We start from the raw sequence: 23,227 nt of genomic DNA on the forward strand, positions 1-23,227 counted from the left end.
ATACAGAATAACTGAAATACAAAGACCAAAAAAGAAGGGAATGCCAGTCCAAGGTGGTGACATGTGAGGCTTCTGAACTCAACTCTTTTCACAGACACACTGGATCTACTGCTACACATGGAACAATTCTCTTTGAAAGAAACCCAGGAACTAGCTGAGCAATTCCTACCCAACAGTATACAACACAACTACAGAAAATCATCAAATCACAAAGAGAGCAAGAGAAGAAGGGAACAAAGGAATTATAAAATAGAAAACAATTAACAATAGGGAAAAAGTAACTGCATACCTATTAATAATTACTTTAAATGTAAATGGACTAAATACTCCAATCAAAAGATAAAGAATGGCTGAATAGATTTCACAAAAAAAAAAAAAAAAAAAGCTCAACAATATGGTGCCTATAAGTGACTCACTTTGGCTTTAGGGACACACAGACTGCAAGTAAAGAGATGGAAAAAGATACTTGATGTAAATGGAAACCAAAAGTAAGCAGAAGTAGCTATACTTTTATATCCGACAAAACAGACTTTAAGCCAAAGACTATATTAAGAGACAAGGAAGGTCAATATAATGATAAAGAGATTAATTCAACAGGATATAATATTTGTAAATATTTATGCACACAACATAGGAATACCTAAATGCATAAAGCAAATATCAACAGACCTGAAGGGAGAAACAGACAGCAATACAATAATGGCAGGGACTTCAATATTCCAGTTTCAACAACGGATAGAACATCCAGACAGGAAATTAAGAAAACACTGGACTGAAACTACACATTAGAGCAGACAGACATTTATAGACCATCCCACCCAACAGCAGCAGAATATATAGTCTTCTCAAACATACACAGAACATTCTCCAGGGCAGATCATATGTTAGGCCACAAAACAAGTCTTCATAAAGTTGACTGAAATATATCAAACATCTTCTCCAACCACAATGGTATGAAACTAGAAATCAATTACAAGAAGAAAACTGGAAAATTCACAAATATGTGGAGATGAAACAACATACTACTGAACAACCAATGTGTCAGAGAAGAAATCAAAACAGAAATCAAGAAAACATCTTGAGGAAAATGAAAATAGAAATTGAACACACTACAACTTAGGAGACACAGCAAAAGCAGTTCTGAAAGAAGTTCACAGCAACAAATTCCTAAATTAGGAAAAAAGAAAGATCTCAAACCACCTAACTTAATACCTCGAGGCACTAGAAAAAGAAGAAACTAAGCCAAAAGTTAGGAGAAGGAAAGAAATCATGAAAATAAGAGCAGAAATAAATGAAATAGGGACTAAAAAGACAATAGAGAAGATTAAGGACACTAAAAGCAGATTCTTTGAAAAGATAAAGAAAATGGATTAATCTTCAGCTAGACACACTTAAAAAAGAAAAACAGGACTCAAATCAGAAACGAAAGAGAAGACATTACAACTGACACCATACAAACATAAGAATCATAAGAGACTACTATTCTATAAAAATGATATAGCAATAAATGGGACAACCGAGAAGAAAACAGATAAATTCCTAGAAACATACAACCTACCAGAACTGAATCATGAAGAAACAGAAAGTCTGAACAGACCAATTACTAGTAAGGAAACTGAATCAGTAATCAAAAGCCACTCAACAAAGAAAAGTCCAAGACCAGACAGCTTCACTGGTGAATTCTACCAAACACTCAAAGAAGAATTCTCAAACTATTGCAATCCTTCTCAAACTATTACAAAACCTGAAGAGGGCATACTTTCAAAAATCACTCTACAAGGCTTGCATTAACCTGCTACCAAAATCAGACAACATTAGAAGAAAAGAAAAGCAGGGGCACCTGGGTGGCTCAGGCAGTCAAGCACCTGACTTCAGCCCAGGTCATGATCTCGTGGTTCACCAGTTCCAGCCCCACGTCCAGCTCAGTGCTGACAGCTTGGAGCCTGCTTCATATTCTGTGTCTCCCTCTCTCTCTCTCCCTCCCCTGATCCCTGATCTCTTTCTCTCTCTCTCTCTCAAAAATAAACAAACATTAAACAAAAAAATTTTTTTAAAAAGAAAATCACACAACAAAATCCCTGATGAACATAGATGCAAAAATCCTCCACGAAACATAAGCAAAGTGAATTCATCAATACATTAAAAAAATCATACACCATGATCAAGTGGAATTTATTCCAGGAATACAAGGATGGTTCAACATCTGCAAAACAGCATGATACACCACATTAACAGAATGAAAAAAAAATCACGATGATCTTAATAATGCAGAAAAAAAGCATTCTACAAAATTCAACATCCATTCATGATAAAAAGTCTTAAAATCAGGTGTAGAAGGAACATATCTCAACATAATAAAGGCCATATATGACTAGCCCAGAGGAACATCATATTCAATAATGAAAAGCTGAAAGCTTTTGCTCTAAGATCAAAGACAAGGATATCCACTGTTACCACTTATTCAACTTAGTACTGCAAGTTAGAGCAATTAAGCAAGAACAAAAAGGCATCCAAATTAGAAAAGAAGTAAAACTTTCTCTCTTTGCATCTGACATGATATATATAGAAAACCTAAACACTCCACCAAAATCTGTTAGAACTACTAAATGAACTCAGTAAAGTCGCAGGATACAAAATCAATATACAAATATCGGTTGTGTTTCTGTAAACTAATAACTATCAGAAAGAGATTTAAGAAAATAATCCCATTTATAACTGCATCAAAAAATACCTTGGAATAAATGTAACTAATGAAGTAAAAGATCTGTAGAGTAAAAACGAAGACACCAATGAAAAAAATTGAAGAAAACACTAATAAAATGGAAAGCTATTCTGTGCTCATGGATTGATAGAATGAAATATTCTTAAAATGTCTACTACCCAAGCAATGTATAGATTTCAATGCAAACCCGACCAAAATCCCAATGGCATTTTTTTCACAGAAACAGAACCATCCTAAAATTAGTACAGAATAACAAAAAACTCTGAATAACCAATCCTGAAAAAGAAAAAGAAGGCTGGAGGCATCACTTTCTGATTTTAAACTATATTAAAAAGCTTTAGTAGTCAAAACAGTATGATACTGGTGTAAAAACAGACACATAAATCAATGGAACAAAACAGAGAACCGAGAAATAAACCCATGCATATATGGTCAATTAATTTTTGACAAAGGGGCCAAGAATAGTCAATGGGGAAAGGACTATCTCTTCAGTAAACGGTGCTGGGAAAACTGGACAGCCACATGCAAAGAATGAAACCATACCTCTAATCTTTTTTTTTTTTTTAATTTTTTGTTTTAACGTTTATTTATTTTTGAGACAGAGAGAGACACAGCATGAACGGGGGAGGGGCAGAGAGAGAGGGAGACACAGAATCGGAAGCAGGCTCCAGGCTCTGAGCCATCAGCCCAGAGCCCGACACGGGGCTCGAACCCACGGACCACGAGATCGTGACCTGAGCTGAAGTCGGATGCTTAACCGACTGAGCCACCCAGGCGCCCCCCATACCTCTAATCTTATACACAACTCAGCTTCTCTGCACTTTTTCTACTTTCTTCCGACATTTTGTATCTCCTAACAAACATTTACTATTCTGCTGGTCTTTTGTCAACATTCAGTATGCATTTAAATATTTATTTAATAAAATCATGTAACATATAATATTTATATATATCTAAGGATTCAAATATTAACACCTATAACCGGTTTTCCCATTTAAAAAAGTGATTCTTTCTCTAATTGGCAGAAATTTTCCAAAGTTTCTACCTTTCATCTGGAGAGGGAAATCAGTTTGTAATTTCAAATGTCTTAATCCTTCCGTTAAACATTACCATTATATTCTTGATTATCGAAATTTCTTTAGTCTATCATTGGTCTCCCAGTAATACTGTTAAATGGTCTGTAAAATTTTCATACAATTTAACAGGCCAAAGAAAAGCTGTTCCCTCTTTTTGAGAGCTTTTATGAAGTCAAACATAACATAAACTGAATGTCTATTATATATCATACTTTCACATGTGTTATCTCATTTAATCTCCTTATTATTCACATTTTCCAGAAGAGAACGCTGCAATTCAGAAAAGCTAAACATGGTGTCAAAGGTTATACATAAAGTAAGAAAAGTCAGGCTTTGATCTGAAGTGTGTCTGCTCACAAAGCCAAGATCATTCTACTACCAGGGGTTGGCAAACTCAATATAAAGAGCCAAAGAGTTAACATTTCAGGTTTTTTGGGCCAAATGTCTCTGTCACAACTACCCAACTCTGCTGTTGTAGCCCAAAAGCAAATGTAGACAATATGGAAACAAATGTAAATAGGTGTGTTTCAGTAAAACGTTATTAATAAAAACAGGTGAAGGGTCAAATTTAACGCAAGGTCCATAGTTTGCCAATCCCCTTCACTTTCCTACAATGCAAAACCCCTATTGGGTTTTCATTAACACCACTAAATTTTATCTCTCCTTAAAAAAGTATGACCCTAATCTCACTGAGAAACTAAAACAAAATTCTTTTTAACGTTTGTTTATTTTTGAGAGAGAAAGAGAGACAGAGTGTAAGCAGGAGTGGGGCAGAGAGAGAGGGAGACACAGGATCCCGAGGCAGGCTCTAGGCTCTGAGCTGTCAGCACAGAGCCTGATGCAGAGCTTGAACTCATGAACCCCAAGATCATGACCTGAGCTGAAGTCAGATGCTTAATCGACTGAGCCACCCAGGCACCCCTCACTGGGAAATTTTATTTTAATGCTTTTCTTACGAGGCTCAATTATTTGAGATAGGTCACTCTTGGAGGAATACGTTCAACCTTTTACATAGTCTAACTATAATGCAAATTATACCAGAAATCAATCTATAAATAAGATGAAACATGTCTAAAACTACAGTACTGGCATGCACTAAATTCTCAGTGTGAAAAAGTCAAACACCCATAAAGTTCTCCCTTTTGAACTTTTTTCAGTTAGGATCTAATTTTAGTTGCTCAATCTATAGGAAATACACATAATCACAAGGCCCCACTAACATACACAGCCAAGCAACAATAGCAAATATCCTTTTAGTTATACAAAATGATCATCTATACTAACATTATCTAAATACGCAGAACTTAAAGACCTTATTCTTTAGAGAGACCTCCCACTCCCTTATTCTAAAACTTAAATGTACCACCACTGAAATTGTTATTATTTAATACAAAAGATTCAAGCAGTATGAAATGACATGAACAGGAAAGAAAAATTCCCCTTCTCCATCAAGGACTGTAGTCTTTCTCCTCTTTCTTCTACCCTACCTTCCTTCTTCACGTGTGCACGTGCACCCACACCCTTGTGCATGCTGTCGTTCTGTTCTGTCTACCTCTTTCTCGGTCTGGTCTGTGTGTGTGTGTGTGTGTGTGTGTGTGTGTATCTCCCTCTCTCACACACACACACACATACACACACACACACACAATTTCAAAACACAATCCGAGTCCAAATTATGCACAAGATCAGGCTTCAATACCAACCGTATACACAAAACACAGAGGGTAAGATTCAAAAACACAAGATCAGATTCAAATCCCAGTTCTACAACTAAAACCAGCTGAATACTCACTTACTAGCTTTGTGCCTTCAGTAACTACTTAATTAATCTCTATTAGTCTGTTTGCTCATCTACAAAACTGGGGGAAACTGTACCCACCTCACGTGGTTGTTTTGTGCATTAAAGTGAGAATTGGAACAACATGCCCACTGCATGGTGTTGGTACTTGGTCAAGTACTTAAAACGTGTTGCTGCTAACCACCCCAAGCAGCACTATTTGGGGCAAGTCTTACTAAGATCTGTCGTTATTCCTGTACACAATGGGAAAAGCACTCCTTCCGATGGTATATACGACAATAACTTTTTACAGAACCTTGCAAATGCTCATCATAATTGTTTAAAGCCAAAGGGAAAAAAGGTCCTTTTTCTCAAAAACTTAACATTCCCTTGAGAAACTTGAAAAAATTAAGTCTGTTTTTATTCCTGAAAAGAAATGAGAAGTTAACATTTTTCACTTTCTCCCTCATTATCGTAGATATTCTTAAACCAAAACATACATATTGAAAGACCTCGTATGTTGCTTTTTAAAGAAAGTCACTCAACACTAATAAATAATCATAAATGGATTTGGTTAAAAGGGAATGTCAGATTAGAGTCTACTTTCTCAATCCCAAGACATTCGCAAATTCACCAAGTTTGGAGTATATTTTTGTTGTTTTTTGTTTCCAATCCTCTGCACTTAAAGGAACGTTAATAACTGTATGCTACAGCTGTTCTAACATCAGTGAACATGAACATTTCTTACCAAGTTACGCTTTTTTAGTGGAAGAAAGTAATAATAGTGGCAGAAAGAAAACATCAGTGCGTAGGAAGTAAGAAGTTCTGTGTAGAAACACAACTGCAGAAAAAGCCAATGATTATCTTCGCCAACACAATTGTTAATCCTGAAGAAAAAAATGAAAACAGAAACAATATTTTAAACTTTAATAAAATGTTAATCTTGGGGCTGGTAAAAATAAACACAAACAACTTCATATTATGCTGGACTTCCCAGAGATATGCTAACATCACCTAAGCCTAAAAGCAAACCGTGCATAGGAAAAGCTACACTACAAATATGCCTCCTCACATTTGTAAAGCACTTTCTACTTGACAAAAAGGAAGTCCGTGGAGATGATCTGCCTTCAAGTCACAACCACCCAGTGTGGCAGGAAGAGCAGATGGCAGTCTCCCCGTTTCACTGATAGGGGAGCAGGAACAAAGGAGTTAAGACACTTGCCAGAGGAAGAGACAGTAGCCAAGAAAACAAGAGCCTTCTATATATCGCTCTTCCATTCCAGCATTCCAGCTGTGGAGAGCAATTCGAACGATTGGAAGCAAAAGAACTTAAAACCTGCCGCTTTGACATTACTGCTAAGCATTCGCAATTTTTCTTACTTTTAAAATCCACCCTTGGTTGCTGGAAATAAACACATATCCAAAAGTATTTACAAATTCTCAGAGCTACACTTCCACCAGGACAATAGTGAACCATAACCAGGAAAAATAATTAATGTTATCATCCTAACATTTTCAAGGCTAATGCAAACTCAATATTTTATTGTTCCAAATTTATTTATCATACCCCAATTTTCAAAATATTTTACAACTCCAGCAGAAAACCCTAGTCCAAAACTATAATTTACTTTTACAAATGTTTTCATTTCACTATAGCATTATACTGCCATTGTTTGGGGGATGGCGGGGGGGGGGGGGGGGAGATACAACAGGTTCAGTTCCTAACAAATTGTTGTTTTAAAGGTGTATCATTGAAACTACTTTTTAAAATCAGACATAGAATGAAATGGAAAACCTGCAAAAGCATTTCCTAAACTTAAGATCTCATGCTTTGTAAACACGAAAATGCCTGGGTTTTGCTACTCGCAAGCAGGGCTTTCTTTCACAAGCGGGAAGCGTGCTTGTGTGTGATCTCAAACACACTCTTCACCAGCTGCTGCTTCCATGACTTCTGCTCACCCCATTCTCCTCGTCCTGCCCAAATTTAAGACATAACTGCTATGATGATGGCATTCTTCTTAACCGGAGAGCTTTAAGAAACACTGAGGTACTCAGTCTATATGTAAGAGTCCTTTCAGTAACAAGCTATTCAGAAAGAGTAATCAGAGCCTGAAACAGAGAAAATCTCAAGGTGACCTGAGAACTGACCTCCAAATCTAAAGCTCTTAGGCAGCTACGATAATGCAGTTTCTGAAAATATCAAAAATTCTCTTTGCTTCCAATTTACACTGTCCACTGCCCTTACCCTCTGACTATCTCAGCAATGCTCTACTAAGGAATTCAATCAGGAAAGTCCCTCAGTCTTTTTAAAGCCACTGGTCTGCCCTCCTTTCCTACCTCCAACTCTTTCTACTTCCACTCTTCTTCCCACCAGGACTCTGAGAAGCTGACGAAAACCACAGAAGAAACTGACAGACAGACAGCTCACCCCAATCTCAAAATTTAGGTTAATAGCACATTTTTTTTGTCACCAAGTTCATCTTTATTCCTTAAAATAAGGAATATCGCTAATCTCTACAGGACCAAAACATCTCCTGGTTGATTATTTGAAAGCTTAAAATAATGCATTCCTCTCAAAGGAAGGATCAATATCCAACTGTAATTTGAACATTTATTACATATGTAATTAGTTAATCAGAAACAGTACTCTAAAAAAGGGTATGCAGTTGAGTTTTTCAGTGTGATTACCACTTACCCAATAATACATGTTTTACCTAGCCTTTTCTTTTTAGTCTATTACTATTATAGTTGTAAACAGATCACCGAGGTTTAGAAATTCACTTGAGAATTAATCTGTTTAAATTCAAAGCATATTTTTTAAACATCAACTATATATTAATATACTACACTATCCCGTCAATGGAATCAGACAATTTTAAGCCTTTTTATATAGTAACCAAGTGCTTCTATCTAAAATGCTTTTTTAAAAAATGCTTTTATTTTTTTCCTAATCACAGGAAATACTTTCTATTTAAATAATAGATTTATAGTAAAAACCAAATTTTCACTAAAAGCTTGGTAACCAACCTTAAATGATGCTATCAAAGTAAGTTATCAAAAAATATGGGGAACTCTAAATTGATCAGCATTGTCAAAGCTAAACTCCACCCTTAAGTCAACTATAGATAAATGCAGTTATAAATTTCAAAAGCCCATTGTGCAGTTAACTTTGTATATATGCATGTATGAGTGTACAAACATAAATATATATGTATTTAGATATATTTACAAAGTGCTACGCTATACTAGTTTAAATATTTATACAGAGATCCCATGCTAGGAAAACAGAATTAAATACAATATCTTGCTCACAGATTTTTGTGACAGCTTTGAAATGAGATACAATGCAGAATTCTCACAGCATTTGTTTTCAAAATGCTAGTTCTCAACTGAACCGTTTTTTAAAATATTACAAGAGAGCCCCCTATTGACCAAAAATGTTGGCAGTTCAGCAGAAGCAGTGAACTACCACTTGTACATATCCAGCATGCATGTAATGTGCAAAATGTGCAAAATGTGCAAAATGTGCAAAATGTGCAAAAAGGACTTTGAGAGTTGATAGAACCTGATAGAAAAAGGTATCCTTATTGTCCTCACTAAAGGGTTTTTTTTTTAAACTGCATAACTTTAATAACTTTTGTTTAACTGCATAACTTTAATATAACTTTTGTTTAAATATGCTAAGTCCTAAGATTTATTTTTCACTGTTTCTTTCTTTTTTCTTCCTAAAAGTAAATTATCCATTTCTTACCATGGACAGTGATGATCCATTCTCCTCACGCAGTGGCCACAGCGGCTACAGTGATGGGATCGCTTTGGTCTCATCAAATTACATTTGTTACATAATTCCCAGAACTCCCGTTCTAGAGAAGGAAATTAAAATCCATTTACTAAAGGCAAAAGAGTACTGCTGAAATTTAGCAACAACAGTTTAGAAGACTTTATAGGAAGTCCTCCCTCTCTCTCTCTTTCATAGATAGATAGATAGATAGATAGATAGGAAGATAAATCCAAGAAAATATTCTTCTACATCTTCACTGTAAGAGAGTTTGACATAAATATTGCTGCTCTACTCTATTAAAGTCTTATTCTGTACACTTCTAATTTTAAACACTATAATAGTAAGACACTATTAGTAGTCAAACTAAATGATAGAAAGTAATGCATCTGGGTTTCGGATAAATTGCTAGCAGTAAAATTTAATGACAAAACCCTCAAGTATAACCAGTTATTCTATTTCATTTATTTTTCTTAATGTTTGTTTATTTTTGAGAGAGAGACAGCAAGCGGGGGAGGGGCAGAGAGAGAGAGGGAGAGACAGAATCCCAAGCAGGCTCCGGCCTCTGAGCTGTCAGCGCAGAGCCCAACACGGGGCTCAAACTCACGAACCGCGCGATCATGACCTAAGCTGAAGTCGAACACTTAACCGACTAAGCCACCCAGGCACCCCAGCAAATCATTATAGTTAAACAGAATTTTATGTAAACAAATTTATTTCTAGAAATTTTATTAACTAAAAAAGAAATAATGCTGAATCCTGGTTTCATAGACTAAGAAATCAAAATTAATCCTATTAACTCATTAGAAAAACAGAGATAGCATTCCCACCTCCCAAACTTTCTATACTTTAATATCAATAAATTCATTTGGGAGTGTTTATAGGAGAGGGTTGGAGGTATTAGAATGATTTCAGAAGTAAAGAAGATTATAAGATAATTACTATTTAATGGAAATAAGGGAGTTCTTTACAAAACTCTTTCCTACAATCAAGTAGCAATTTCTTTTAAGTTGTAATTAAAGAGCACACATTTAAGTTTTGTGCTAAAAACATTAGGTTTACAGAAATAAAGAGAAAAGTCATTTGTTTTCAGCATATGTCTTTCTAATAAGATCTATAAGAACTATAGGAAAGTCATCTACCAAGACAAATGCTTTATGACACAGAATGTATCTATTTAATATTTGCTAAAAGGGAATTTTACAGAATTCTTAAACCTTTTTTAACACTTAGGTTCATTTTTTTCCAACCCTATGTTTATACTATACTCTAACCTTGTTAAAAGCCTGGGCATAGTAAAACTAGCCTGACTCCAAATATTCAGAATGAATTATCAGTATATGCAAAGTATGACAAGCACACATATGACTAAATACCTGCTCAAGTATAAAGTTTAAATGTTTAAAAACGAAACATTTTAAATATGAGTAAAAGAAGATAATACCAGGTAGTATTCAATTTTCTAAAAAGATATCCTATTTTAATTTCATTATTTTAGTTTAATGACAAGAGTAAAATCAATATACAAGAATTTTATATAGTGAAGTATTATGAAAAATTCTGCTATAGAAGACATCAATAATAATAGTATCAAATTAATTGTTCCAATACTATTGAAGTTGAGAAAGTATCTTTTGCATCAAAAATTTCATTTTAAAATAAAATCTTTTCACTTCTTACTTACAGTTCTTATTTTAATGAAAACTTATGTGAGAGAGCAACACTAAAGTTTAATTTAGATACACTAGTATTCTTTGTGAGTGAAATGAAAACTAATTTATATAATATCACAAGCAGATCCCTCTTTTCCCACTTAGCCGCTGAAACAGCCAAACATCCTAATATTAAAAAACCCTGAATTCACATATTGCAAAGATTAGAGTCAGAAAGTAGACCCTCCCTGATGAGCCGATTGTCATTAAAAGACAACATAAAAACATTATGTCTTAAACCAGTGCCTTAAAATATAAATATGGTGTACTCATTATTGGTCATTTCAGCATCTGATACTTTAGTAAAATTCTTTCATAATTGAAATGTTGTAACCTCAGAAAAGAAGACAGCATTTGGCTATAGTCTGAGAAAGCCTGTAATTCTGCAGTCCAGACCACCGGTTGGCAAGCTACAGTCCACAGGCAAATCATGAGCTAAGAACGGTTTTTACAATTTTCAGTGATCAAAAAGAACAAGAAGAACTTGTGAAATGTAAAACACATGACATTTGAATTCCAGTGTCCATACATAAAGTTTTATTTGAACACAGCTAAGCCCATTCATTGACACATTATCTATAGCGGCTTTTGGGCTACAGTAGCAGAGCTAAGGGGCTGTATGGTCTATAAAGCTCAAAATATTTACTATCTGGCCCTTTACAGTAAAGAAGAGTTTGCCAATCTATGGTCTGGATCATACATTTGCTTAAAGAGTTGAGCTAAATTGGTTAAATTTAAGAAACTATATAAGTATCTAAAGTGAGAAATATCTTTGAAAAACTCATTTTCACACATATACACACCTATGTGTGAGGGGAACAAAGGAAAAAAACGCACTACTGTAAATATCTAGAAATTTAATTAAAGTATCATCTAGGTTTTGGCCTTGTATAGCAAGGGAAAAAAAAAATCTATCCACCTTAACCTATCCTACATATCTATAAACCATTTCTTGATCTTCTCCCTTTCCTTCTTTAAGGTTTATTCATGTTCAAATGTGACCTTCGTGACTGATATATTCTAAGGTCTGAAGACTTTTGCACTAGCCATCTAATATAAAATAAAAGCCTATGGGAAAGAATCAGAAGGCAAAATACAATTTGTAAGTGATGAAAATAAAAATTTTTAATTAAAAAAAAAGCCTATAGGAGAGAGAATCCAGTTGCTAATTTATGGTAGCTACAGAAAAATTGAAAACTGATTTTTTTCTTAAAGGAAATGTTTAAAGGAAAAAAAAATTGAAAGTGACTTTTTTAAGGAGAGAAAAATCAAAACATAAAACAAATTAAAGAAAATGAGTAAACCTAAGTAACCTAAGTGAACATTATCACATTGTTTTGCATGGATCCTCGTGTGTGTGTGTGTGTGTGTGTGTGTGTGTGTGTGCGTGCGCGTGTGTGTGTGTGTATGTCCGTTTATTATTTTTTGTTATTTACTTAAGTGCAAGTTAGTTAACATACAGTGTAGTATTGGTTTTAGGGGTAGAATATAGTGACTCCTCACTTATCCCAACAAGTGCTCATCCCAACAAGTGTCCTCCTTAATGCCCACCACCCATTTAGCCCATCCCCCCACCCATCTCCCCTCCAGCAACCCTCAGTTTATCAGGGATCCCCTTAATGCTGTAAATGCATGAATAAATACAAAGGAAGGGGTTTTTTTTGGTGTTTTAATTATCCCTCAGAGAGAGGAATAACCTTCTATTTAAGCCTTTTAAAAGACTTACAGTCATTGAGAGGGCCTAATATGCGTTTCAAACCACAAAGTAATGGTTTAGGGAGAAAAAATACAACTTGAGACTACCAAAATCAATGCAACATTTGGCTCTTCACAGAGGTTCCCTGACACAATCACTTGCCAAAGTAGAAAAGAAATGACGGGAAGTGTCTTGCAGAGCTCCTTCAAAAAAGCAATAGAAGAAATGCGAGGGGAGCAAAACTACAAGTGAATTCATAACCCTGAGCATTAATAGCATATGCATCCCTATAGCTCAGGGTAAAATGTCAAGGGACATTATCACACAAAGTTTAAATGTGCTACAGTTTGTAAAACTTAGAGGATTTTGCTCTGTAACAGGGCGGCTCTACTCAAAGTGGCTCTACTAACGACAAAAACACTGAAGTCAAACATGTAAGATAAGAACTTGACGATCAAAACGTTTGAGGGGCGACTGGGTGGCTCATTGGGTTAAACATCTGACTTCAGCTCAGGTCATGATCTTGGGGTTTGTGAGTTCAAGCCCCGCATCGGGCTCTGTGCTGACAGCTCAGAGCCTGGAGCCTGCTTCGGATTCTGTGTCTCCTTCTCTCTCTTCACCTCCCCTGCTCATTCTCTGTCTCTGTCTCTCAAAAATAAAAAAACGTTAAAAAAAAAAAAAAAAAAAAAGGATTTTTTAAAAGAAAGTGTTCTAAAATTGATTGTGGTGGGGCACCTGGTTGGTTCAGTCAGAAGAGCATGCAACTGTTGATGTCTGGGTTATGAGTTCAAGCCCCACATTGGGCATAGAGCTTACCTACTTATTTACTTACATGCATACATAAAATTGGTTTAGTAATGGTTCCACAACTCTGTGGACGTATTAAAACCACTAAATTGTACACTTTAAATGGGTGAATCACATGGCATGTGAATCATACTCAATAAAGCGGTTTTTTAAAAAGATTGAATAAAATCATTTCATAAAACCTGAAAGTAATATAAAGCAATATTTATATATTTCAAACATGCATGTGATTAATTTAAGTAATAAAAATTGACAATGATTTCATTTGACTATTTCATCTACACACCAAAAAGTTTAAAAGAATCAAATTCTGAGAAATCTTTGCAGAGATAATGCAACATTCTCTTATATTCAAACTGCCTCATGTATTTGGAGGGTTACACTGACACTAAATTCATTCTACTTAAAAAAAAAAAGAGAAAGGGATGTAAAATATTTCGGAGTAATTCAATTAAAACATGGTTAAAACTGTAAAAGTTCTGGGGCTTACATTTCCTTTCCTAAAGAAACCATTTATATAAAACTGCTCAACCTTAAAACAGCGATGAGTAAATGTCACTTTTTATGGCCCCAACTCGCTGGTCATGCTATATTATTTTTTCACTGTTAAAATTCTGTGTTTTTTAGTAAGTTAAAACCAGATTTACAAAATAATCAGGAAATCACCACAAAGCACATGACGACCTCAATTTTTCCCAGAATCAAAGCCAAGGTGAATAAAGGGCTAAAATTATTCATCTCTCTATAGTTACACGGTAAACAAGATGATGGAGACAAGTGTTGGGATGTCACGGTAGCTCTTTAACAACCTGCTGTGTGACAGTCTACACTCTTGATTATTCGGTCTACCTCCCTCATAAAATTGCCACGAGGATCAGATGAGAGGAGACAGGAAAAGACTCTGGAAACACTGAAATATGACGAATGTATTTTTTTTCAACTGGGCAAAAGATAAGTCTTCGGAACTCAGGGAAGAAAAACAGGCCACACGTCAACCGTGACCAGATAGGACGCAGACATCCAAACAGCAGCAGGATGCCATGCAGTCCTCCATCACTGGGGCCTGTCAGCTAAAGGTAACCCGGTGGTTTCACATAGTTTGTTTAGCACTCTTTTAAAACCAGTGTTTTTTAAATTTTTAATTAGCTGTCAATTGTCTTCAAATCCTGAAATTTCTCTTAAAAACCGAGATTCTCTGTTTTCTCTTTAAAAATTCTAAGATCTAAGAATACTGGGCCTACGTGACAATTTCACTGTAGCTGAGTAGTGGCTGCTGTCTGTGGATATGAGATTTTCAAGTTCCTTTTTGGCCCCTTTCTCTGATTTGCAGTATCTGATACATGCAGGCGTGTGAGTGACCACTGCAAATTAAAGATTTCCTAGGAAATGGGTCATGGGTTGGGAAAAACCTGCTTCTCTAATTTTCTGGAAACAGTGGGTTTTAGAGTTGAAGTAGGCAACACATTTATCAAGATGTTAGAGAACCTTCGGTATGGGCTGGTTGAGAAAAGAGGTTCTGTACAAACTGCAGACTGTCACCCTCCCCCGCAAACACACGTGCACGTGTGCATGTGTGCCCACAGACCAACCTGATGGTGACACTGTTTCTATAAGTTAATAGAAACAAAATATTTGACACAGTTCTCAGAAACTCTCACAGCTATGTAAACGTCAGTGTCATATCATTCCCATTTAATCATCAAACTTGCAAAGCCAAGTATGTCCCTAAATGACGGGCCGCAAAAAACAACAACCAGGGACTTCAGGAAGATTCTTTAAGTGACTTGTCACTAATCTAATTTCAGAAGGAATTAATAGGCTCCCCAATTTTTGACACACTGCAATCACCTGGGATCTTTGAAAAATATTGATACCTGGTTCCCACCTCCAGACATTCTGATTAAATTAACATAGGTGATCAGGACATTGAAATTTTTAAAATCTCCCCTGCGGATTCTAATGTGCAGCAAGTTTGGAAATCCCCGAAGTACTAGAAAAAGTATTCTGGCTCTCTAATGTAGAACAAAGTCCTATACATTTCTCATTAGAAGAAAGTATAGAGAGTTCTCAAAGCTCATATGGCAAATGACCAAAGAGTGAAACTGAGGAAAGAAGGTAAGCAAGGGTCACTATCCCTAGCACGCAATAAAACAAGCAACACCATTTTCAATTCATTTTTGTGGTTCGAACAGTTATCATGCAATAAGCTGATCCTAAATTACCTTCAACTGACACTAGAATAAAATCTGTCAAATTTTTCACTGAATTGTTAGAACTTGGAAAAACACAGGCAATAGTATCATTAAACCACAAATATTGACTCTAAGCAATATTCTATTTATAATATCATGCACGAAGTGAGGGACACGATCAAAAAGATCCCTTTATGAAATAAAGATATATCAGGTAATTATATATCACTCACCAGTGTTTACCCAGCATCTACCAAATGACAGAGACGGGCACTAAGGATACAGCACCAAACCGAGGAAGAAAACGAAATAACAAATCTACACCCTCACACAGGCCCTCACACAGGCTATACAGATGTAGTGTGGGAGGAGAGAAAAACAAGCAAACAAGTAAACTACACAGAAAAGTCAGAGAGTAGGGGATACAGGAGTCAGCTGGCATTTACAACTATAAAGAAAGAAATCTAGAACGGAGACAGTTGAGAAAAGACTTGAGAGCTCGTAGAAGACATATGTAATTAGTACATACTAAAGGCTATAAAATGCATTCACAAAGATAATAATGCAGGTATAGTCAAATTGATAAATCTGAAGAGTATCGTACCTCCATGTGGAATCTTAGGGTTCTCAGGGAGTCTTCCTGGGTCAGTTATTGAGGCCCTCACTAAAGCAACCAGACAAAATATGGCAATGCCATAGAATACTTTGAAATAAATAAGAAAGTTAAGTAAGTAAATGAGGCATTTATTCTTCAAAACATTTTATCAAGAAGCATATTTAAAGTTTAAATGTGTATTTTCATTAATGCCATCAGGATAATTTTCAAAAACTAAAATGGAAAAGTTAAATGATCCATTTCATTTCATTCATCAAATAATACTGCCATGAGAACTTTCTCAAACGTATTATCTTTAAATATTATTTTGCATAATAACTGACAAACTTGTTATAAATCAGATGTTTTTATTAACAAATTCCTTGTCAATAATGGCATAAATGAATGGGTTCCCTTTTAATTACTGCATGTACTATATGTGACAGAATCAAAGCAGCATTTTAAAACCTATCCTACAATTAAACTTTTTCATGCCTCCAACTGGCTAGCTTCAAAATTACCTTGAGTTAGTGACATTCGATTGCTCCTTTCACTAGATCTTAAAATATTTACGTAATGTGAAAATAAAGAATCTAGAAATTTTGAGTTTTTAAGAGTAACTAGAAAAATAGCAGTAAGGAAAAATAGATCCATTCATTATAATTCTGCCTTTTAAATGAATAAAAAATAGGCATTTGGCGGAGGTGGGGGCGGGGCTGTGAAGAGAAGGCAATGCACCTGTAATAGGAAACTTGGTCTGAGCGCTAACCCCAGGGCTGACTGCATGGTACCGATCGGTTTTATCCCTTGTACCACAGAGAGCGTATCACCCACAGCACTTGTGAGGTCGAAATGACATAATGTACAAGGTAACTGTAAATGCCATCCATGTACATGTAAAATATATCATTTTCAATCTTATTCTTTTAATCATAAGCAAGCCAGCACTAAATGAACTAGAGCAGAAAATCATTATCCAGAAGTTCAAAGCGTTATCATAAACAACATCGTAATAATTTTTGCATCATGAAATTCTCGTTTCTGTAATATATACCATCTTCATTATGAAAACTCCTTCCACATTTGAAATAAGTACATAATAGAAACACATTAAAAATACACAGACACACACAAAATAGCAGTAATGTGCCAGTTTCATTTTAAACAAAATGAACTTCATATGTTTTGCAGAGTTAGATATGGAGATGACCACATTTATCTAACCCTGAAAAATAGAGAAAAGCCAGTCTTTTTAAAACTTCCATAATTTAGTAAATAACATGAATAACACCAATACTAAAAGAAAGGTTATCATAGTGGCACTATACTCCAAATACATTCACAATGAGAAAATTCTTTAATAATAAAAAGAAATAAAGATCAGAAACTTACTTATTATTAATATGCCTGGAATATGTCCTTCTTCATAGTGAGGAAAGAGGACAATTTTGGGAATTAAGACAATATTGTATAACCAGACAAAGACAATCAAACCCATGCAGCACCAACCATGTGGGTCAACAACAAAGTGAATCCGAAGACCCATTTTGCAGTCCTACAACTGCCTGCCAACCCACAAGGAAGACGACCCTAAGGAGAGGTAAGAAAGAAAAAAATTACTTATATAGAAAAAATCATTTGACTAAAACAAAACTACATTCCTGGCAACTATAAAATGACGTGGAGTTTTCTTTGCATATTTTTGACAAAATGAAACACACTGGAAAACAGAGAACTTTCGGACATTCAAGTTTCATCATAAGTTTCACATAATTTAATTCTGGCTCCCACTATGAATCGGCTATCATGGGAGTGTAAACTGGCAATACCTTCTGAAGTTAAACACAAGTCTGTCCTGAACCCCGTAATTCCACAGGTTAACCCAAGACAAATGAGACACAGGTCAAAAGATATGTGCCAGATTTTTTAGAACTTTTAATCGTAACACTAACGGATGCTCACACAAGTCAAAATAGTGGTCATGTTGTGGTGGGAGGGGTGTTTACTAACTAGAAAAGGACATAAGGGAAACTTTGAGGGGCTAGTAATGTTCTGTATCTTGACCTAGGTGGTGCTTCAAGGGTACATACACATGTAAAAGTTCACGGAGCTGTACACTTAAGATTTGTGCAATTTAGTTTAAGTCACAATATAACGCTTAAAAAATCATTTTAAAAAATTTTAATGAAAAGCGAAAAGGAATTACAAATTGCCAAAAATATTTAAATTCATGGAACGAAGCCCAACTAATATTACTATCAACTCAAGAAGACTCCTGTTTAAAATGCTGGCAAGGATGTGGAGAAAGGGGAACCATCTTGCACCACTGGTGGGAACGCAAACTGGTGCAGACACTCTGGGGAACAGTATGGAGGTTCCTCAAAAAGTTAAAAATAGAACTACCCTATGATTCAGCAATTACACTACTTGGTATTTACCTAAAGGATACAAAAATACAAATTCGAAGGGAGTACATGCACCCCAATGTTTATGGCAGCATTATCAACAACAGCCAAATGATGGAGGGAGCCCAAAAATGTCCATCGACTGAAGAACAGATAAAAAACATGTGGTGTACATACATATACAATGGAATATTACTCAGCCATCAAAAAGAATGAAACCTTGTCATTTGCCATGACATGGATAGAGCTAGAGTGTATTATGTTAAGCGAAATAAGTTAGCCAGAGAAAGACAAATACCATATGATTTCACTCCTATGTGGAATTTAAGAAACAAAACCAAGGAACGTGGGCAGGGGGGTGGGGAAGAGAGAGGGCAACAAACCATAAGAGACTCTTAGAGATAGAGAACTGATGGTTGATAAGGGAGATAGGTGGGGGATGGGCTAGAGAGGGGATGGGTATTAAGGGGCACTTGTTGGGATGAGCACTGGGTGTTGTATGTAAGTGATGAACCACTGAATTCTACTCCTGAAACCAATATTGCACTGTATGTTAACTAACAAGAATTAAGTACAAATTTGAAAAGGAAAAAAAAAAAAAAAAAAAAAAAAAAAAAAGGAGACCCCTATTTAAATGGGGCTTTTTTCATATGAGTGTTAAAAATATTTATGGTACCAAAAAAGTGATGTAAAATATATCCCTACCTTAGTAGATATAATTTATAAGCTTAAACAATAAATTACTATATAAGGTCAAGGGGGCACCTTTTATAGAAAATACAACGGAATAACACAATAATAACCAGGACAATGTTTCTCAAACCTGTAAACAAACCAGAGTCAACTGAGGAGCTTTTTAAAAATACTTATTCACAAGCCTCATTCCAGATCTACTGAATCATAATTCCTATGGAGTAAAGCTCAAAAACCAATAAAAGGGTTTAAAATGCTTCCCAGGTGTCTCTGATAGAGCTGACCGATCTCGAGGAACAGATGATCCAAAAGCTTCCCTAAGACTTCAACGTTAGGGCAAGGAGTTGAACTCAGTTCAACAGATTTATTCACGGAGCCTCCACTCTATACAAGTTATTACAGGTACAGTGATGAACGAGACATTGTCTTTGCTTAAAGAAACCAATAGCCTAGTGGGGGAAAGAATCATAAGATTTAATAGAACATGCTAAGTTCCAGAGATGTGGACAAGATGTCACCAGAGGCATAGAGGATGGAGACTAGGTAAATTAGGGCAAGACTTCCTGTAACTGGTAAAATATGAGTTCAGTTTTAAAAGATGAGTAAATGTTACTCAGGGGCCCCTGGGTGGCTCAGACGGTTGAGCGTTTGACTCTTGATTTCAGCTCAGGTCCTGATCTCAGGGTCATGGGATTGAGCCCCTCGTCAGGCTCCACACTAAGTGTGTGGCACCTGCTTGGGCTTCTCTCTCTCTCCCTCTGCCCCCCTTCCATACTTGCTCACTCTCTCGCGCACTCTCTCTCTCTCTCTCAAATAAAAAATTAAGGGGACCCCAGGTGACTCAGTTGGTTGAGTGTCTGACTTTGGCTCAGGTCATGATCTCATGGTTTGTGAGTTCAAGCCCCAGGTCGGGCTCACTGCTGTCAGCCTGTCAGTGCAGAGCCCACTTTGGATCCTCTGTCCCCTTCTCTCTCTGCCCATACCTACTTTACACTCTCTCAAAAAATTAAATTAAAAATTAAAAAAAAGAGAGAGAGAGAAGTGACAATACTGCAAGCAGAAGGAAGAGCAGGAGGTATAGACGACAAAAATTGTAGGCAGTGTTACAAACTGCCATCACAAATCATAAAGCTCTCAGTGGAGAGTGAGTGATGAGAAGTAAGGGGCTACATCATGGCATAAAGACGCCATGTTACAATGCTGACGCTTCATTCTTAGGCACTGGAAAGCTACTGAAGCAAGGAAGTTAGCATAATGACATTTATACTTAAAAAAAAAATTATCGATGCTCTAGTGTCGAGGATCAAATTAGAGATCAGTGAGGCTAAGAAAGGGCAAAAGCCAAAATTAGGTTTGGAGAAGAGATCAAGTGAGAAAACAGTTACAATCATCCCAGTATGTTTTACTAATTGAATGGATATTAGGAGTTACAGAGGAGAGAGTCCAGAATGACTCCCAGATTTTCATCCCTTACTATCATCAGATGAAGAGACTCAGGGTACCACCCCTTCAGACGTCTTGCCAATGTTCTTTATGAAAAAAGATTTAGGATTAGCTCATTTTAAAGTAATACCCTGATCCTCTCGTCCTCAGAACATGCAAATACTGGAGCCACAGAAAAAAAGGCAAGAACTCAAATATAACACAACCCAACTGTTTAAATCAGATCTGGTCCTTACATATGAATTCTAAAATAGGAAAAAGTGTCCAGGCCCTAAAAAAGTAAAAGTTGAACTCCATTACCTTTTAATTAGAAAATTAAAAGACCTATCGGGATCATTAAAGTGAGGAAAGTCACAGAGTACACTGGGTATCGTCATTTTAAAAACCGAAGGAGCTCAAATACAAATGGTATGCTGTCTACGTAGTTAAAATGAGAAACATTAAAAACAATGTTTATTTTTAAAGTCTTGCCAACCATCAAGTGCTAAAAGAAATGACAGAAGGCTCTGTTTCTCAACATGTTCAATATTATTAACTTCATGTACCTTCTTTCTTGCAATGTTTCAGTTCCATTCGGGACTGGAAAACAGACCATGAATTCCAATAATTACAGAGAACAGGATCCTTTCATTACTTATTTCTAAATGTATTAATATTAGAAACGGAAAAGCAGACAAGCCAGCAAAACAACTAGCAGAACTGTTACTCATTCATTTTTTTGAACTGTCTGTAGTCTCCTCTACCAGAAAATAATACATTTTTTCTTGCAAGAGATTTCTCACAACTGAAAATACTAGATACTGAAAAGTATAGTTAAATGTGTCTTTTCTTCCTGCATGTAAAAGATACAGACAACAAGCTCTAAAAGAGTAAGCATCCCCAAGGAAAAGTAAGCCAAGGATAGACAAAGAAAACAATGAATGAGATGGTGAATGTTTTGTTTTGTTTTTTTAAATACCTGATAAGCGAAAATTAGTGCCACATAAGCCTTACAGCCTAGACTGTCCAGAAGCAAACAGCAGTCTTCCCAGAGCTCCAAATCAGGTTACAACCAGAGACACGTAACTGGCAGAGTTGTAGGGTCACTCCACTCGCTTAATATCCACCAGGCGTGGCTTCCGGCTGAACAGAAACTATTACGCATCCTGACCCACAACCGAACTGAACACACTGCTGCTGTTCGGTCTCCAGGGTGGCATTTGTAAAATACTTTCATTAGCTAGAGATTCGAACATGCTAATTGGTACATTAAATGGTGAGCTCATGACTCAAACTTTGATGTAACTTAGACCTACTGGTACTTCAACATTTTTGAAGATTGCTATCTGGTAACTCGACTTGAGTGCCGTGACTAACTTCAATAATGATGTAAATTACTACCGCACAAACTTTTTTAAAAGATATTATAATTCAACTCTAATAAACCAGACTACATAAATATTTACAACACTCAAGCCATTCTAGTAGGAAACCACCTTTCTTTTCTTGCCTTTTCAGGCAACTAAATTTTACCATGTATTTTCCTCGGGAAGAATATTCGAGTCACTCGGAAAAGAAAGGGATTTGGAAAACTATTATATGACAGAAAATGATAACATCAAAATGCACATTTCAGAAAATGATAAAAATTGGCCAAAAGTATTTACAGGAAATCTAGAAATGTGAGCTCGAAACTTCCAGTTTTATAGGACTCTCCGCCTCAGCCACTGGTCTTATGACTGTTCGTGAATATGAAAAAAATATTCCTTCTCTCATTCTTCCTATCCGAAATGGCCCTATTATTTTGCTTACTTCTATTTAAATTCAAGTCATAATTCAAGGTCAATTTGAATCTCACTCTCCCTATGAAATTCTTCCTGTCACCTCAGTTCACGGTGATTTTTCTCTTCCAAATGCCAAATAAAAAGCAAAAGTAGTAGACGAAAACAGCAAGTGGTTTTATAATCTCAGAATGAGTAAGACCTTCACAAACAAGACCCATAAGTGAAGCGTAACCACATGAGGATTAAAATTTGTGAAGCCTAAAACACACCAAAGACGAAGTTAAAAGATACAGCATCCCTTTTAAAAAAACATTACAACAGGGCACCTGGGTGGCTCAGTCAGTTAACTGTCCATCCAACTCTTGGTTTCGGCTCAGGCTACGATCTCACAGTTCGGGAGTTCGAGCCCTGCATGGGGCTCTGCACTGATAGTGCAGAGCCTGCTTGGGATTCTCTCTCTCCCCGCCTCTCTCTCTGCGCCTCCCCTGTGTGTGCCATCTCTCTCTGACTCTCTCAAAATAAATAAATAAACATTAAACAAAAAGATTACAACGTATGACTGGTAAGA

The 23,227-nt window shown here is 36.1% G+C and overlaps 1 protein-coding gene across 1 annotated transcript in view; it reads right to left on the reverse strand.

Moving 5' to 3' along the window:
- Positions 1-23,227, reverse strand: part of ZDHHC21 (zDHHC palmitoyltransferase 21) — a 68,756-nt gene that overhangs the window by 35,662 nt on the left and 9,867 nt on the right. Inside the window, exons 4-7 of the mRNA XM_078436805.2 lie at positions 17,748-17,945; positions 16,365-16,463; positions 9,327-9,438; positions 6,324-6,462 (exon numbers count right to left, since the gene is read on the reverse strand). Coding sequence (XP_078292931.1) covers positions 6,324-6,462; positions 9,327-9,438; positions 16,365-16,463; positions 17,748-17,901 — 504 coding nt within the window. The 5' untranslated portion in view covers positions 17,902-17,945. The remainder of the gene's footprint in view (positions 1-6,323; positions 6,463-9,326; positions 9,439-16,364; positions 16,464-17,747; positions 17,946-23,227) is intronic.

This window comes from Panthera onca, chromosome D4, assembly GCF_046562875.1.
Source record: "Panthera onca isolate mPanOnc1 chromosome D4, mPanOnc1 haplotype 2, whole genome shotgun sequence".
Lineage (NCBI taxonomy): Eukaryota > Metazoa > Chordata > Mammalia > Carnivora > Felidae > Panthera > Panthera onca.